Source organism: Ovis aries, chromosome 1 (genome assembly GCF_016772045.2).
Source record: "Ovis aries strain OAR_USU_Benz2616 breed Rambouillet chromosome 1, ARS-UI_Ramb_v3.0, whole genome shotgun sequence".
In the NCBI taxonomy this organism is placed as follows: Eukaryota; Metazoa; Chordata; class Mammalia; order Artiodactyla; family Bovidae; genus Ovis; species Ovis aries.
Window position 1 is genome coordinate 106,754,240 of NC_056054.1, and position 16,718 is coordinate 106,770,957.

General features: G+C 52.5%; 1 protein-coding gene across 2 annotated transcripts; it reads right to left on the bottom strand.

Moving 5' to 3' along the window:
- On the bottom strand, positions 1–9,914 carry SH2D2A (SH2 domain containing 2A). Of its 2 annotated transcripts, none has more exons than XM_027976553.2 (8): positions 9,761–9,914; positions 8,957–9,111; positions 8,026–8,207; positions 7,220–7,309; positions 6,783–6,951; positions 3,425–3,574; positions 2,740–3,081; positions 1–1,094 (listed from the first exon to the last, which is right to left on the bottom strand). In XM_027976553.2, exons 1-8 carry the CDS (start codon positions 9,792–9,794, stop codon positions 927–929), a joined length of 1,290 nt encoding a protein of 429 aa, XP_027832354.2. In that variant the 5' UTR covers positions 9,795–9,914; the 3' UTR covers positions 1–926. The 2 variants fall into 2 exon arrangements, with proteins under 2 accessions (XP_027832354.2, XP_042111685.1); XM_042255751.2 differs by lacking the exon at positions 9,761–9,914 and adding an exon at positions 9,232–9,478.
- Between the last annotated feature and the right edge of the window lie 6,804 nt (positions 9,915–16,718).

Below are 16,718 nucleotides of genomic sequence, written 5' to 3' on the forward strand. Positions count from 1 at the left end.
TACTTGAATCCCTGTTGGGGGAGGTGGTTGGTGATGATTTATTAGCCAGACAAGAATCAACAAACAAGTTCTAACATCTGTTCTCGCCAAACCATTCCTCAGACAGCAGCAGCATTGGACCAGGGCCCAGACTCAAAGGCTCGAGGGCCAAGGAAATCAGACTCCAGGAGGGGAAACCAGGGCAGTGGGATCCAGCAGGGCCCTCCTAGCCCTCTTCCTTAGAGGCAAGCACTGAGCCACTGGATTCTTGCGAGGGAACCAGAGGGTGTGTCCCTGAAAGGAAGCAGACCCCACATTTGCTCCTCCGGCCTCCAGATTTCTTTGTGTGGGCCCAGACCAGTTAGGGGAACAGGGCTATGCTGGGATCTAGAGGAAGGGAACCAGCACCCAGGCCCCTATGCAGCAGAACTCTGGAAAGCAGCCAGATTTCTTATCTAAGGAAATCTCAGACATTTCCCATGGAGAAGAGTTAGTAGAGTACAGAACAGGGCACTAAACAGAAGAGTCAGGAAGCCTGGGTTCTAGTCCTTGACCTTGACTAAGCCACCATCCCTTTCTGGGTTTGTTTCTAAAAACAAAGCTGGAGTTAGACTTGATCAGTAAGGGCAAAGCAGATGCTGCTCCTCTTCTCTCACCCATGGCAGACATCACTAATCAATCACGGTGTTCTTTTCTGCTGAGTTCAGATATGACCCTAACATCCTTTCCAAAGCAGTGCTCTAGGCAGCCACAATCAATGGATTGGAGTTGGCATCCAAGGTGACACTTCTTCGCCATCTTTGCAATAGATGATGGCTGAGGTCCTTTCCAGCTTTGATCACCTACAGTTTGTTCCATTCACATTTCCTGAGAAGGATGGCTGGGTGTGTGTGAAGGTCTCTGGACCTGCTGTTCCAAGTTATCCTTCCCCAGCTCAGACTCACCAGCTACTGAGGAGGCCCCAGGGGGAGCCACGCCTGTCCTCTGTCCTGAAGCACTTGTCTAGAAAGGTTGTAGGGGAGAGTGTGACCCCAGCGGGGTAGGGGCCGGTGGGGCACAGTATGGCCTTGTTCAGCCACGGAGTTCTCAGAATGCAGTTGCTGGCCACCTGGATTCTGTGGAGAGAAGCATGGTCCCAGGTCATACCCTCTACCTTCTACCTCCTAGACTTACCTGCAGCCTCTGATCGTAACAGAAATTGGCCTGTGAAGAGGAGGTCCAAACCTCTCATCCATTCAACAAACATTTCCTGAGCACCTGCTCTCTGCCAGGTACTGTGCCTGGTGCTCTGGAAACAAGAGATGAACAAGTCCTGTCCCTGCCCTCAGGGAGCTAATACTCTGCTCGGGGAGGGGGGTATGGGTATCAGCAATCAGTGACAGGTATGTAGAAAGCTTCTGTGGTGAGGTCAGGGAAGTCTTTGCAGAAGCGGGGAAGGGTGGGCAAGCTGGAGAGGATTAGAAGGTTGCTGGGCAGTAGGAAGGTACGTTTGTAGGAAGTAGCTATAGGCAGAGGGAATGGCGTGTGTAAAACCTTGGAAGGTTTGCAACCATTTGGTGAGTTTGGAGAAATGTGACCAGATCAGGGTGGATGCTGCAGCTGGTGGTAAGACTGAGGGGGTGGCTCCCCACCCTGCCTGATTATGGAGAGCTTCATGGGCCTGGTAGCTGTTTAGAAAGACCATTCTGACTTTCTTGGGGCAGTGGATCAGAAGTGGCAAGATTGTTGGCCAGGAGATCACTGAAGAAGCTCTTGGAAAGTCCTGATGAGAGATGATGGGAGCTAAAACTGAGGAAAGGAAAAATATATTTAGGAAAAGACCCAGCAGGAATCAGTACTTATAGGGGAGTGAGGGTGAAAAGCAGGGAGATGTCAAGGTAGCCCTGTGAACCTGGCTTGAAGAGTTGGATGAGATACCAGCTGGGAGAGGGAACACGGGAGGGAACAATCAGGGGAGTCAGGTGAGGACGCTTGGCTGTGCTGAGTCCAGAAGGCTGTGGGATGTTGGGGAGCTAAGCAGAAGCCGGGAGAGAAATTCACATAGAGACGTGGACTGCTGACATCAGCTGTAGGATGGCAGTCAGGGGTGTGGATAAGTGTGAGCAGGCACAAGGGCTGAGGGGGAGCCTGAGGTGCCAGCATTGGGGCAGGGAATGGAGGAGGGGGGCAGAGGCAGAGGGACGGGGTGGGAGCTGCAGTCTAAAGAAACAAGATCTCACTTGATCAGTGAGGAGACTGGGCAGGTATGAGGACTGCAGGAGAGGGGCATGTGCAGAAAGAGGGGACATGCAGGCACCCCCTCCCCTGAGCTCATCTTCAGGTGCTCTTCAGGAAGGCAGGGCCCGAAGGCTGAGGGGAGGGAGCCAGAATGAGAGAGGCCCAAGTTCAGACTGGGGAGGAGAGGAGAGGTGGAGGCCAAAATTCCTGCCATAGGGTGGGGTCAATCTCAGGGCGTTCTGAAGAGGGTCAGCCTGGTGAGAGGGACACAGGCGCAGGTGGGCGAAGGCCGAGGGGACCTGCACGGCCCTCTGCTTTCTCTGAGAAGTGGAGAGGGTGCGGGCTTGACACAGGGGAGGCAGGTCCCAGTAACTCCAAATACAGAGGGGCCTGGAAGAGGGTTGTTGGCAGTCGCAACCCTCTGTTCTTCCCATCTCTGACCTTCATTCACCCTGACCCAGACATCCAGTCTGAACACGTTCTCAATCTAGCTTTCAGGAAGTCTTCCTTAGGGGTCTCGCTTTTCTCTGCAGCCCCATTTACCTGGCTGCCTAGGACAGGCCTGGACTGGCACTTCCGTAGGACTTCATGCCTGAGGATGAACTGCGGGTCCTCACTCCTTGAATCAGGCTCCCTCACCTCCACCTCGGCATAAATGTTGCTGGAGGCTTCCCCAGGGCTGCCATAAATGTTGCTGGGGGCTTCCCCAGGGCTGCCACGGCCCATGGCATAGAAGTCGATGGGTTCATCAGGTTCGTTGTAGATGGGGTTGGAGGGCTTGGGCGGCAGGGCTGGGCGCGGTCTCGGAGCAGGGCTTGTGTACACTTCGGGCTGCAGCTGAGGTTTGGCGGGGATGGGCGGCTTGGGCCTGGGCCACTGGGAGGGCTAGGGGAGAAGGCGAGCAGGGAGGAGAATTGTTCAGTCGCTCAGTTGCGACCAACACTCTGCGACCCCGTGGACTGCAGCACGCCAGGCTTCCCTGTCCTTCACTATCTTCCAGAGTTTGGTGAAACTCATGTCCACTGAGTCAGTGATGCCAAGGCAGAGAGTGGGTCACCCTAACCCAGGCAGGGCCAGAGCTGGAACCCAATCTGAGCCTCCGCCCCTGCAGGCCTTCTTCCTACCCCACTGGCCCCGCCCTCTCACACAGGCCGCGCCCTCCTTTTCGTCCCCGGCTCCGCCCCTCCCTCAGGCCCCGCCTTCTCTCCCAGCGCTTTGGGTCATGTACCTGCTTTGGCTCCCCAGCTCCATCTCTCTGCGTGGGGGCTGTACTTTGCTCCTTTTTGAGAATCGGGCTATACTGAAACTGTGAGTCCTGGCTTTTGCTTCCAAACTCTGATTCTTCAGTCCTTAGGGACAGTCCTGCGGGCTCAGGAGTCTGCGGGGGTCGGGGGGGAGGGAAGCGGGGAGAACGGGGTGGGGGCAGGTGGAGAGAAGAAAGAGGCCTTGGGGATGTGGTGCCGGAGGGATGGCTGGTGAGAGTGGACAGGTGATCCAAGGAGGGCAAAATAATTTGGTCCATGTGGAGAATGTCAGGGTGGGGGTGCACCAGGGAAATTTGGGTGGCGCTGGGTTTCTGAGTGAGGCAGAGGGCATGGAGATGGCAAGGAGACTGGGAGGTGGGACAGTTGCTCTGATCACAGGCGATATTTAGCACTTAAATTAACTTCATCTGGAACACAGGCCCAGATCATGTGTGCCTGTGGTTGTAAAACTGCAACCAGGCTTTACAAGTCTTTAGCCTAAAATTTTTCAGCTTGGGGATAGATCTCCAAGACTTCCGTGCCCATGTTTACTTCTGCAGCTGCAAGAGGAGTACATTATACAGCTAACAGCTAGATATTTTAGGGACAGAGACACTGCCTCAGGGGAGATGAGCCTTATAGGGTTCCTTCCCATGTTAGGTGTGCTTTTAGCTCAGCATTTATCACTGGGTTCACGAATGTTCTCCACACTTGTGATACTTTCGCGAGGCTCAGCCCATAGGGCTTTTCTCATTTTTCTGCCATCTGCCAAGTGTGTGTCCCTATCTGACGGTATTCAGGCACTTACTGCATGGATTCAAATCAGAATTCTTTTTCCCTGCCCTAACCCCCTAAGAGGTCTTAGCATTCCTTTTATGGATATAAAGCAGCACCTCTGGGACTTCCCAGGTGGTCCAGTGGCTAAGACTCTGCGCTCCCAATGCAGGGGACCTGGGTTTAATTCCTGGGTCGGGGAACTAGATCTGACATGTTGCAACTAAGACCTGGCATAGCCCCCCAAAAAAGCAGCTGTACCCTGCTGCTGAAACAGCAGCACCTTAGGAGTCAACCCGGACACCTCCCTCCCTTCCTCCCCACATCTTCTGGAGCACAAGCCCCGCTCCTTCTACTGCCTAAATGTCTTCACATCTGCCCATGTTCTCCCTGCCCACAGCTGCTGATCCCGTTCAGGCCTCCGAAGTCCATCACCTCCTCCTTCACCATCTTGCTCTGCCAACCCATTCTCCACTCCATGAGCAGAAGGAACCTGCAGAAGTTCCTCAGGCAATCCTTCCATGGCCGCCTGTTGCTCCAGGATAAAGCCCAAACTCCAGAGAATGTGAGTGACAAGACCTTCCCAGGGCTGGTCATAACGTTTGGTCTCCGACAGCTGTGCCTTTGGTTCTCACAACTCCAGCTGGCTCCCCTGTCCACCAGTCTTTCCTGCATCCTGTTCCCACTGCTTAGGAATTTTCAGGTCTCTGCTTATTCCTCACAAAATTCCACACAGTAGTTATCGCTAGGCACAGTCCCTTACCAACTTCTTTGAACGGATTCAAATCAAGCTTCAGGAGACTATTCTTGCCCAGGTCATCAATGACCTTCTGTTGGCCAAATCCAATGGTTAATTCTAGACCCTCTCGCATCTGCTCTTCCCTGATGGATTTTCTTTGCTTGATGTCTAGAGCATCACACTCCTGGTTCTTCTCCTCTCTCTCTGGCTGCTCCTTCTCAATTGTCTTTGTAGGTTCCCCCTCATTTCTGCAAACTCTCAATGCTGGAGACTTGGTATCTTTTCTTTTCCATCTATGCTCATTCCTGAGGTTTCATCCCTCCCGAAGGCTTTAGAATCAATCCGTCTACATTACTGATGGCTCCCAAATGTTGATTTCCAAACTAGACTTCTGTCCTCAGATCCCAGTCGGTATATTGCAACTGCCTAACTGACATCTCCATTTGGATACTGAATGAATATCTCAAACCATAAATGTCGAAACTGAACTAACTCATGATCTCCCGTCTCTCCCAGATTTAGTCTTATTGTAGCCTTCCTCATCTCAATCAATACAACTCCATCTTTTAACGTTCCTCACTCAATCCTGCGAAAACCCTCTTGGGTCCACCTTCCAAACAGACCCAGTGTTCCACCTCCGCACCCCTTCACCCCTATCAACATGGTCCAGGCTGCTGTCTTCTCTCCTGGAGTATTGTAGTGGCCTCCATCTGATCACCTATGCCCCTCCCAAACTTTCCAGATCATGTCACTCTTAAGCTTGTAACTGCCCAGTGCATCTCATGTAGAATAAAATCCCAAATCACGCAAGAGTCCACTGGGCAGTCCTTCACCCCTGTGATTTCATTTTCTACCTCTCTGCTCATGCTAGCTTCCTCAGCACTCTTACTCTTACTCACACACATCAAGGATCCTTCTACCATAGGGCCTTTGCGCCTGCTGTGCCATCTACCTAGAATGTTTTTCCACTAGTTATCTGCATGACTTTCCCTCTTAACTTTATTCAGACCTCTGTTCAAATGTCCCCTTACCAGAGTAGCCTTCCCTAAGGTCCCTGTGTAAAATAACCCCAGTATTCTCTGTTTGTTATCTGTATTACTCATTCACTGTCTGTCTCCTGTCACTAGACTGAAAGCTCCATGAAGGTAGGGACATTTGGGTCAATTTTGTTTGGTGCTAGTTCCCAGCGTCCAGACCAATGCCTGGCACAGAGTGGGCCCTCGGAACTGCCTGAACGTCCTGGGGGAGGCACTCTCTGACATGACTCCCCACCATGTGAGCCAAATGGCACCCCACTCTGCGTTTCCTCTCTCATCACACTCTCATGCTTGATTCCTATTATTTGTCTTTGCCGCTGGTAAGTAAGCTTTGTGGGTTTGACACCCATCTGTCTTGTCTCAGTAAATATCTCTTAATTTAAAAAACAAATGGCCCCGGGAATTCCCTGGTGGTCCAGTGGTTAGGACTTGGCGCTTTCACTGCAGACTTCAGTCCCTGGTCTGGGAACCAAGATCCCACAAGCCGGGCAGCAAGGCCAAAATAAAACCACAGAAACAGATGACTCTTGGGCCTAGCTGACCACTCCCAGTCCCTCCAGTCTTTGTGTGACTGAGCTGGTTTCTCAAGGACCCCTCCACCAGCACGCATCTTTCTGGAAGGGCAACCAGCGGAGATGTGTGGAAAAGGGATGTCTGCGTCCTCTGTGGGAATAGGAAAGTGCTTGGCGAGGTCCTGCAGCCTGAGTTCTGCGTGAGGTGGGGCTGGGGGGGCCCTGGCCTGGGTCCCCGGGGTCAGGGTCAGTGTCAGGGCCAGGGGTGGGGATGGCGTACCTGGCGGGCGAGGGGTTCAGTGAGCGTCTCCCCGTACGGGCTGAGCGGGCAGGCAGTGTAGTGCCGCAGTAGGTCCTGCAGCCGCGCGTGGGCGCTGTCCTCGCCCAGCACCACGTGGCGCCCGTCCCCTAGCTGGGCCAGCAGGAAGTGGCGGCAGCAAGTCCGGCTCCTGGAGACACCAGTCAGGATCATATCTGCTCCCTCTTTCTGGCCAGGACATCGGCACGAGGCGTGATCTCTATCCGCCCGAATGCCCGGGTTTCCCATGCTTAGCAGCCTGGGGGATGGGCTTAGACCCTTCCGCCCCTGCTGGGGGTCATCATGAAGATCTGCCCCTCACACGTTCTTCAGCACCAAGTCCCGCCCCCTGATTAGCTCAAAGTCCCGCCTTCTTGTTGTCCCCCACCCCACACCCCCGCGCAGTGCTGGCCCCTCACCTGTAAGTCAGCACAAAGGTCACGGCGCTCTCACTGAAACGCACCAAGTAGCATCCCTGAGGCTTAGTCTCCAGCAGCCTCTCGGCCTCTCTGAGGATGATGGAGAAGACACAGGGGGCTGCTCAGACTTTTCCGGCCTCACCTCCTGTCTCCCTGGCTTTCATAGGGGACCCCTACGCCCAACCAAGCCTGCTTAAGTGGACAGAGAAGGGTGGAGGCGGGAGAGAGAGGATGTGGTCACCACACTCCCGCTGCAGGGACTGGGCGTTCCACTCAGGAGACCTCCTGGCCCTGCATCCTCCTCCTGGGCCCATCCTGGAAAGGCAGCCTGGAGTGGGGGGTTCAGGGGGTCAGCGCTGCGGCGGCAGCAGCAGGGATGGTATTAGATTTCTAGACTTCAGAAGTCACAAGTTGCATGGAAGAGGTAAGCACAGAGATAGACGCAGGAGAAGTGAAGCTGAGAAGTGGAGGAGAAGGGAGGAACTGCAAGGGAGGGAAGAGAGGGGAGAGGGCTGGAGAAAGCCCGGGGTAAAGATGGAGGGAGACATGGAGGGAGAGAGACGGAGGCCGAGGAGGAGAATGAGCACTAGGATCCTTAGAGACAGGAGGAAAGTGGAGGCGCGGGGTAGGGGCTCTGGGCTGGTGCCTCTTCCGTGGTCTCCCCCAGGAGAGCTGCCTTAGCAAGTTGCCTCAGAGCCTCCAGCAGTCACAGCCTGGCTTGTAGCCTCAATCTACTCCTGACTGACGGCAGGACCCAGGACTGGCCCCTGCCCTGCTCTGAGCCTGTTTCTTCCTCTGTGACTCACCTCCGGGTGATGAAACCGTGGAACCAGATGGGGGCCGCCCCGTGCTGTAGGAGCTCATGGGCCTGGGTCTTCTGGAACCAAGCCCGAGTCTCGGCCTGTAGGAACAGAGCTTCTTCCCTTTGGTCCTCCTCCTTCCCAACATCCTTTGGACTGCAGGCAGCCCCTGGGGCCTGGAGAGGTGTCTGCATAAGAGAAGAGTCAAGGAGGGGAGAGGTGGCCATGATCAGTAGCCCTTCTTCTGACTCTAAGTCAGCTGCCGCCTCCTTATCCCTACACCGACTCGCTCTTCGACTTGTGGAGAAAGCTCCCTGTCCCCTTTCCGGTTGCCTCTTTTAGGGTATCTTTTCCCAGAAAGTCCTTCCCAAAGTCTGACTTGTTTAGCTCAAGCTGTTTTTGTTTCCAGGGAATTTCCTTCCACTTCCCTCTGGGTCCTGTGAGCCTTTTTGCCAGTAGCAGTGAGCTGTTAAACTGCGCTTAAATGGGAGTGGGGCCTTCCAGATGGACAGAAAGCATTCCCTGGCCTGAGGGATGAAGGGAGCCCCAGAGGCCAGAACGAGGAAGGGCTCACCCTTCTCGTTTCCTACCGACCAGATGGGGAGGGTTTCCTACTGACCGGTTGGGTGAGGAGGACTGAGATGAGGATGGGCAAATGAAGGCCACGGGCCTAGCTGTAGCTGCCTACTCCTGGAACTTAAATCACTGTGCCCATCACTTGTGGACTCACCCTGAGCTTCCCGGGGACAGAGGAGGAGCGAGTGGGCCATTCAGCCACTGGAGGAGGTGCTCCTCCTCTCCTTGCCCTTCCTCTGGGCCCCCCGCCATGGCGGCAGCCCCTGCTCATTCCTGCTTTGGCCTCTGTCCACCTGCAAGCCCACCCCCGGGGGAGGGGGGGAGTAGAGGAGGGAGCGGCACCCCGCAGGTTTCCACTCACCACAGCCTGGCCAGCTGGGCCCCTGGGGCTGGGCCAGGCTTCCTCGGGGGCCTGGAGTCGTGGTCCCAGAAGCAAGCCGGGGCCCTGGCAGCCCCTGCGGGTCAAGTCCAGGGGCTGGAAGGTGCTGAAAGTCATGGCCGGGGCTTCTCGGCTCCCTGTTAGCACAGAGAGGTTTCTCAGTCAGGGCCTGCGTCTCTCTCTGCCGCCCACCACTCCCAGGCTCAGGCTCAGGCCCTCCACTTCCCCGCCACCCCGGCAGTCCAGGCATCGGGGACCTGAAGGACAGGCACAGTCATCACAGCAGGAGAAAGGCAGGAGGGGTGGCAGAGATTGTTTCTCAGGGAGGAGGAGTAAGGAGCCCAGGAGGCGTAGAGGGCTGAGGTGACAGAGGGGCTTGTCAGGGCAGGTGGGCCCAGGGAGGAGCGCAGGGAAGCCAGCTGGCCCAGCAGTTCCAGAATCCGGGAGTGGAGGCAGATGTCTTCCAGTGCAGGCCCCTCTTCTGGCCCAGGGTCCTCTGCCTCCCGCCCCACTTCATCCTCGTGCTTGCTCCTCTCTCCTGTCGAAGAAGCTCTTAGCAGACCCTGTCCCCTTTACCCTCAGGGCTGCGTGGACGTGGCACCCGAGGAGGAGGAGCAGGGGCTGTGGGCCTCCTGCCCGTCAGCCTTGCCAGAGTGTGGCAAGGAGTGTGGCCAGGGTGTGGCCCCTCACCCCCGAGGTGGGAGCTTAGGCCCAGAGGGGAGGAGAGCAGGGGTCGTGGGGGTCTTGAGGTTCCCTCCTACCGACATTCTCCAACTTCACACTTACCTTGGGGGCATATCTGGGCCAGAGGGAACTCCATGGGGGGCAGCCTGAGAAAGGAGCCCCTGGAGCAGGGTGTGTGTGTATGGGCTCTCAGAAGGTGTGCATACTCAGCAACTCATCTCTCCTCTCACCCCAGCCCCCTGGGGCAGGAAATGTCGCCTCACCCACAGCCCTAGCCCTCGCGGAGGCTGCGCGTCATGGAAAGCCGTAAGACAGTTGTCCCTCCCCCGGAAGCCAGGCGCTGGAGGTGGTGGTGGTGGTGTGGCGTTTGTATCACTGTGTGTCTGGGTGTGCTGCTGTCCTGTCTCCATCCCTCCTGATTCTTTCTCCACGCCCTCGCTCCAGACTGGGGCTTCCCTTCCTCACCCTCTCTCTTCTCTCTCTCTGTGTTAGCAGTGGCAGTGGGAACATCAGCTTCAGAAGACTAAGCCTTATAATGTGATGGGGCTTCCGGCTCGTCGAAGACTCATATGCAGGACTTTGCTCTTAGGACACATGAGGAGGGGAGGGGGCAGAGCTGCAATAGGAAGAATGTGGGTCAGACTTTTGCAGGACCTTCTGAGGTCTTATGAAACCTGTGAGACAAGGGGGTATGGAGGAGGAAGCCTGGCTTCATCTTCAGGCAGGTAATGGAACTGGGTTAGGACAAAACCAACCATCCTGGAGAAAGGGAGAGGGGATTTCCTTCAATTAAGCAGGTCATTATTAATAGCAAACCTATCAGCAGTTGTTATTGATGACGTCCAGGCTGATGCCTTAAATCTGCAGTGGCCTTGCCTCTCCTGCCACCCTAGAGGACCAGTCCCATTTCTGTCTTGTGATCCTCACTAATGAAGGGGAGATGGGGGAACACTATCCCCATTTTCCAGATGGGTAAACTGAAGCTCAGAGAAGTTACGTGCCCTGGCTTGGGTCTTTCAGTGTCTCCGGTGTTCATGGCAGAACTGAGACTAAAAACTAGATCTTTCTTTGACTAACTTCACTGTGATTTAGGCCAACAGTCCGTGACTACGTGCCAGGCACTGTTCTTGGTGCTGAGAGTCCAGAGAGAAAGAGGATGGGATCAAGGCTAAGGCAACAGGTTTTTTTGTTTTGTTCTGTTTTAATATTTATTTATTTGGCTGCACCAGGTCTCAGCTGTAGCATGTGGGATCGTCTACCTTTGTTGTGGCATGTGGGATCTTGAGTTGGGGCATGCAAACATTTGGTAGCGGCACGTGGGATCTAGTTCACTGACCAGGATGGAACCGGGGCCTCCTGCACTGGGAGCTTAGAGTCTCAGCCACTGGGCCACCAGGAAATTCCCTAAGGCAGCAGTTTTAAAGGAAGGGAAGAGGGATCAGGCAGCTCAGGAGGAGGCAAGGCCTTGGAGTGTGGGTGTGACTGGGCCAGCAGTGATGCTGGGGGTCTTCTTTACTTCTCAGAGGCGCTAGGGAAGTAGCTCTGCAGGCTAAATCAGGACTCCAGAGTCCTTCTCGGGTGCAAGGCAGCATGCACTCTGGCTCTGGCACCCTCCAGCTAGGTAAACCCTAGCTGGCAGCCCCTGAGCCAGCTTCCGCTCCAACCATACAGCCGCTGCTCCACCCCATTTCCTTCTTCCATGAAGTTGAACATGCTCGTCCTTCTTCTACAGATACCTTTCCCCAACTTCTTCAACCCTGCTCATCCTCCACAGCTCAGCTCAGTCCCCTCTTCTGATGTCCCGACCCTCTATACACACACACATGCACACACATGGCTAGATTAGGAGCCTCTGAGGTGGGCTCTCGTAGTGCCAACCCATACACTAAGCCACCACGATCTCCCTTAGGTACCTGTTGGCAAGTCACTTCTCTCCTCTTGACATCTTGAGATAAGATCCTCAAAATGAGCTGAAAAGAGAAACATCCGCCTGCTTGACAAGTGTTTTCATTTGAGGACTTTCTCCAGACAGGGTGCAAGATGAAACCACCCCTTAGAGTAACCCTGGGTCAGGAAGATCCTCTGGAGAAAGGAATGGGAATCCACTCCAGTATTCTTGCCTGGAGAATTCCATGGACAGAGGAGCCTCATGGGCTACAGTCCATGGGGTCACAAAGAGTTGGACAGTACTGAGCAACTAACACACACACACACACACACACACACACACACACTAACCCCCAGAGGGGAGAAAGGAGGAGGAACTTATTTTTGCTCATGCTTCCCGCTTCCTGTTGGTCAAGATGATCTCACAGGAACTTAGAGACCTCACGCCCTGTCCCTTGGTATCCACTCTGGAAGCCAGATCCATGGACCATGGTGTGGTGTTTCATATTAACCAGAAATGGAGGGGTGACTCAGGAGATAGGTTCAACAAGTGAGGTGTGAAGTCCATGCAATCCTAGGACTTCAACTTGGGCTTTTGTCAGCTCAGGTCACAAAAATGGGCTCTGATCAAAGTGGAAGTGGTTTGGGAGGCAGGCAGCCAAGGAGTTAATGAACAGGGTCTAAGGAGGTGTGCGAGTTTTGGGTCCCGCACAGTCTACCCCTCGTGCCTTCTCATTATGTACAGATCTTATACTCCAAGATGGGGCGTATGTTTGTTCTGCACAGAGACATCCTTATTCTCCAAGAAGGAAGCTACAATCAATCACATAGCCCCCTTCCAGGTGGAGGGCAAGGGTGTCTTTCTTAAAGACTGGTGTGAGAAGATTCATGAAAAAAGCTACAATCCTCATAGCTGTGACTAATCCAAAAAATCTGCTCGACAGTCATTATCTCCCTCCTCTGCTACTCATTCTAGATGCCCCCACCTTCACGTAGCATTTCATCTGGTCTGGATTGTTTTCTGGTGGGGTGATTCAGACCTTCATTCCCCAAAGGTGCAGATGCCCTAGTGGCCTTGCCCTTGTTGGTTGTTGTAAGAAGAGAAGAGAAGAAGAGAAGGCGCTCAGTCGTGTCCGACTCTTTGCGACCCCATGGACTATAGCCCACCAGGCTACTCAGTCCATGGGATTCTCCAGGGTAGCTATTCAGTAAGTCCTCACTAAGCGCATGCTTAGTCACTCGGTTGTATCCAACTCTTTGCGACCTCATGGACTGTAGCCTGCCAGGATCCTCTATCCGTGGACTTCTCCAGGCGAGAATACTGGAATGGGTTGCCATTTGCTCCTTCAGGGGCTTTTCCTGATCTAGGGACTGAACCTTCATTTCCTGTATCTCTGGCGTCGGCAGGTGGATTCTTTATCCCTGAGCCACCTGGGAAGCCCCATCACCAGTCATGGAAGTACTAAGAGTTGTCCCAGACATTCCTGATCAACTAACCAAGTCACTTGCCACTCCCTGGTAGTCCATGCCCATTCTTCCTCTGGACCATCTTTCCTTATACGCAAAGTGGACGACTGAGGTATGTTGCAGCTCTGACCCTTGGGAGGGTTTCCCCTTAGCACTGTTCGTAGGGACGCTCTGTGTGAGACCATATTGATGCTAGTGCCCACAGGTCATCCTGGCACATCTTTCAGCTGGTTACAAGGGAACCCTGTATGGTCATAAGGGCTTCCCAGGTGGCGCTAGTGGTAAAGAACATGCCTGCTAGTGCGGGTAGATGTGAGAGACACCAGTTCGATCCCTGGGCTGGGAGGATCCCCTGGAGGAGGACATGGCAACCCACTCCAGTATTCTTGCCTGGGGAATTCCATGGAGCCTGGCAGGCTCCAGTCCATAGGGTCGCACAGAGTCGGACACGACTGAGGCAATCTAACATGCATGCATGAGGTCACAGGTGAGGTTCAAGAAGAATCAGTAGCCACAGAGGCAGGAGATTGGCAGTCTTGGACCACCTGCTCATACAGTTTACCTGTTCAAGCCTGGTCCAGAGGTATCATGCCCATTGCCAAATGGATTAGTTGCTTTGCCTGTCCAGCGTTAGGACTCGTGGGTCAAGTATCATTCAGCTTTATGAATAGGCAGTTCAGGTTGAATGATCCCTTGGTGCCCATTGGTCAGGCACTCAGTCTCTAGTAAGGCCCAATATCAAGCCAGTAGCTGTTTTTCAGCTGTAATTCTCTGTCATAGAGGGCATGACTGCTCCGGAACCCCAGGGTATGTGCTGCAGTTGCCCATCAGAGCTTTCCACTCAGCATCCTTATCACAGGGACTTCTAGCACTATCGCCCAGGCTGCATCCTAAGGCCCAAGAGGTGGGACAGGTTATTTATAGCCTAGACCTGCTGCAGGGCCTGTCTTGCTCTGGGACTCACTTGAAACTGGCAGCCTTCTGGGTCACATCACAACAAATCCAAAGAAGCCAAATAAATGCTGTCTCTCTCTCTCTCTCTCTTTTTTAAAAAATGTATTTATTTTCTTGGCTGTGGCGGCTCTTAGTTGCAGTATGCAGGAGCTTTTGGGGATCTTTTTTACTTATAGCATGCAAACTCTTAGTTGCAGCAGGCAGGATCTAGTTCCCTGACCAGGGATCAAACCTGGGTCCCTGGCATAGCGAGCACAGATTCTTAGCCACTGGATCACCAGGGAAGTCCCTGTGTCTCTGTCTTGGTGCTAGCAAGTATAAGGAACAACATCTTGTCCTTTGTAGCAAGTTCCAGACCAGGGTTTTTGGGAAGAAGGTAGGAATGGAGGGACTCTGAAGAGAGCTGTGTCCAGTATAGCAAGGATAATACAAACTGGGTTATACACATATCTTTCTTTCATTTTTCTTTCCTACCATTTGCATTCAGGGAACAAAGCTGTTGTGTGTGTGTGCATGTGTGTTTATCATCCTGCCCTGAGTCCAGACCTTACCATTGACCCACAATTACTTTATGTAATCAGTTATTTGATACAAACTGTCAAGGGCAGGATTTGTCTTATTTGAGAATTACCTGGCACCATTTTACAGGTGAGAAAACTGAGATCAAGGTCAAGAGACTTAGCTTCAGTCACACAATGAGAGCTTCCAACTTGGGACCTCTAGGCATATGGGTGGGGAGGGATATTAGAGTCACCACGTCTTGAGTGCTGGCCGTGAGCAAGCACTGTGCTAAGTGCTTTACAGGCATGGACCCTCATACCTTTAATACAGACCCACAGAGGAGATGCTCTGATCATCTTCCTTCACAGACAAGGAATCTGAGACTTAGGAAGGTTAAGTGACTTGCCCAAGGTCACACAGGCAGGAAGTGGGCATTAGAACCGGGTGATCTGGCTTGGGACCACAACTACTGGCCAATAGAGGTGTCAAGGGGTTAGGTACATCACCCCACATGGATGAGTGAGCCCTGCCTCCCTGCTTTCCCATTGAATGATTGCATGTTAAAGATACCCCAGGGGAGTGGAAAAAGAGCTGACTTTCTAAGCCTTTAACTCTCACTAGAACCAAAGAGCCCACTGTGCAGTTTCCCTGTGAAGACCAGAATATTCAAGCTGTAAGAAATCAGAGTCCAGGAAACTTTCCTAACTACCAGTCAAAAATTTTACCCTTTTAGTAACCTATGCCTTGCTGCAATTTCAGCTCAAAACATGGACTCATTTGCAGAACCGCAGTGTCTTTGAATGTAGTTTTTCATCTAGCAGAATGTGCTTGGCTGACATCACGAGTGATCATGACACGCTCCCACGATGCTACGGAAAGGAGCAGTGATATTTCACATTTCACATGATGCCTTTTCTCTGAACGGTTCTAGGCATTTACAGGACCAAAGATTTGACTTTATAGTTGCTCTTGCTGTATCTATTTAGTCAACACGTATTCTCTTGCCTACAGTATACCAAACATGCTAGGGGCTAGGCATGCAAAAGTAAATAAAAACTCAACAAGCTGTTCTTTTGGAGCTCACGTCTGGGTGAAGAGAAGTACCCATGGCATATTAACCTTTTAATGCCTCTTACTTCTTATTGCAAACCAGCAGGTAACAAAGAAGCATGCTAAGAAGGAGAGACTATGAACCCTGCCTCAACAGCCCCTTTTCCCCATGGGTCTGCATGTGTCTGGCTGGGTTTCTAAATCGAAGTTTTATTACAGAATTAGTACATGAATTTGTAGTGAACCAGGCCTAGTAAAGTTGTTTCTTGTTCTTATGAAGGTGTGAAAAAAACCTCCTCTATAGTGTAATATACATAATAATTATATTTACAATTTTTTGAAAGTTATGAGGCCCTTTGCAAATGTAATATTCATATTGACACTAATAAATTAGGTCCATTGCTGACATTTTAATGTAGTATAGTGGGCTGAAAGGGCATCTGACTTCCTCAAGTCAACAATGAATCAGGTAGAGATCAAGATGGCCTAGTAGAAGGATGTGGGGTTCACCTCCCCCCACAAACACATAGAGACTACATCTTCACGTGGAACAATTCTCACAGGATACTAGTTGAAAGCTGGCAGAAAATCTCTTATACAACAAAAGCTATGAGAAAAAAGATCCCTACGCAATCGGGTAGGAGAGAAAAAAAAAAAAAAAAAGAAACAATGAGTCAATGGCAGAAGAGACAGGTTTCCAAGTTTCTTTTCTTCATTCTTATCCACTCCAAGGTGGAAATCTTTTATTTATGTTGCATTCTCAGTGCCTGGAAAAATGCTGTTCTGTCAGAGCTGATCAATAACACATATTAACATGTTGAGAACATTTTACAAGGAGAATTAGCTTTTAGAGAATTAAAAACAGCCCTTCCATACATGGACAGATGCTCAGTATCTCTAATTATTAGAGAAATGCAAATCAAAACTACAATGAGGACTTCCCTGGTGGTCCAGGGGTTAAGAATCTGCCTGCCAATGCAGGGGACACTAGTTTGATCATTGCTTGAGGAAGATTCCACGTGCCACGAGGCAGCTAAACCTGTGCACTGCAGCTACTGAGCCTGCACGCCGCCAGCCACTGAAGCGGGCACACCCTGGAGCCCATGCCTTGCAACAAGACAAGCCACAGCAATGAGAAGCTCAGGCACTGCAGCGATAGAGTAACTCCCTGCTCAGCGTAGCTAGAGAAAGCCTGTGTGCA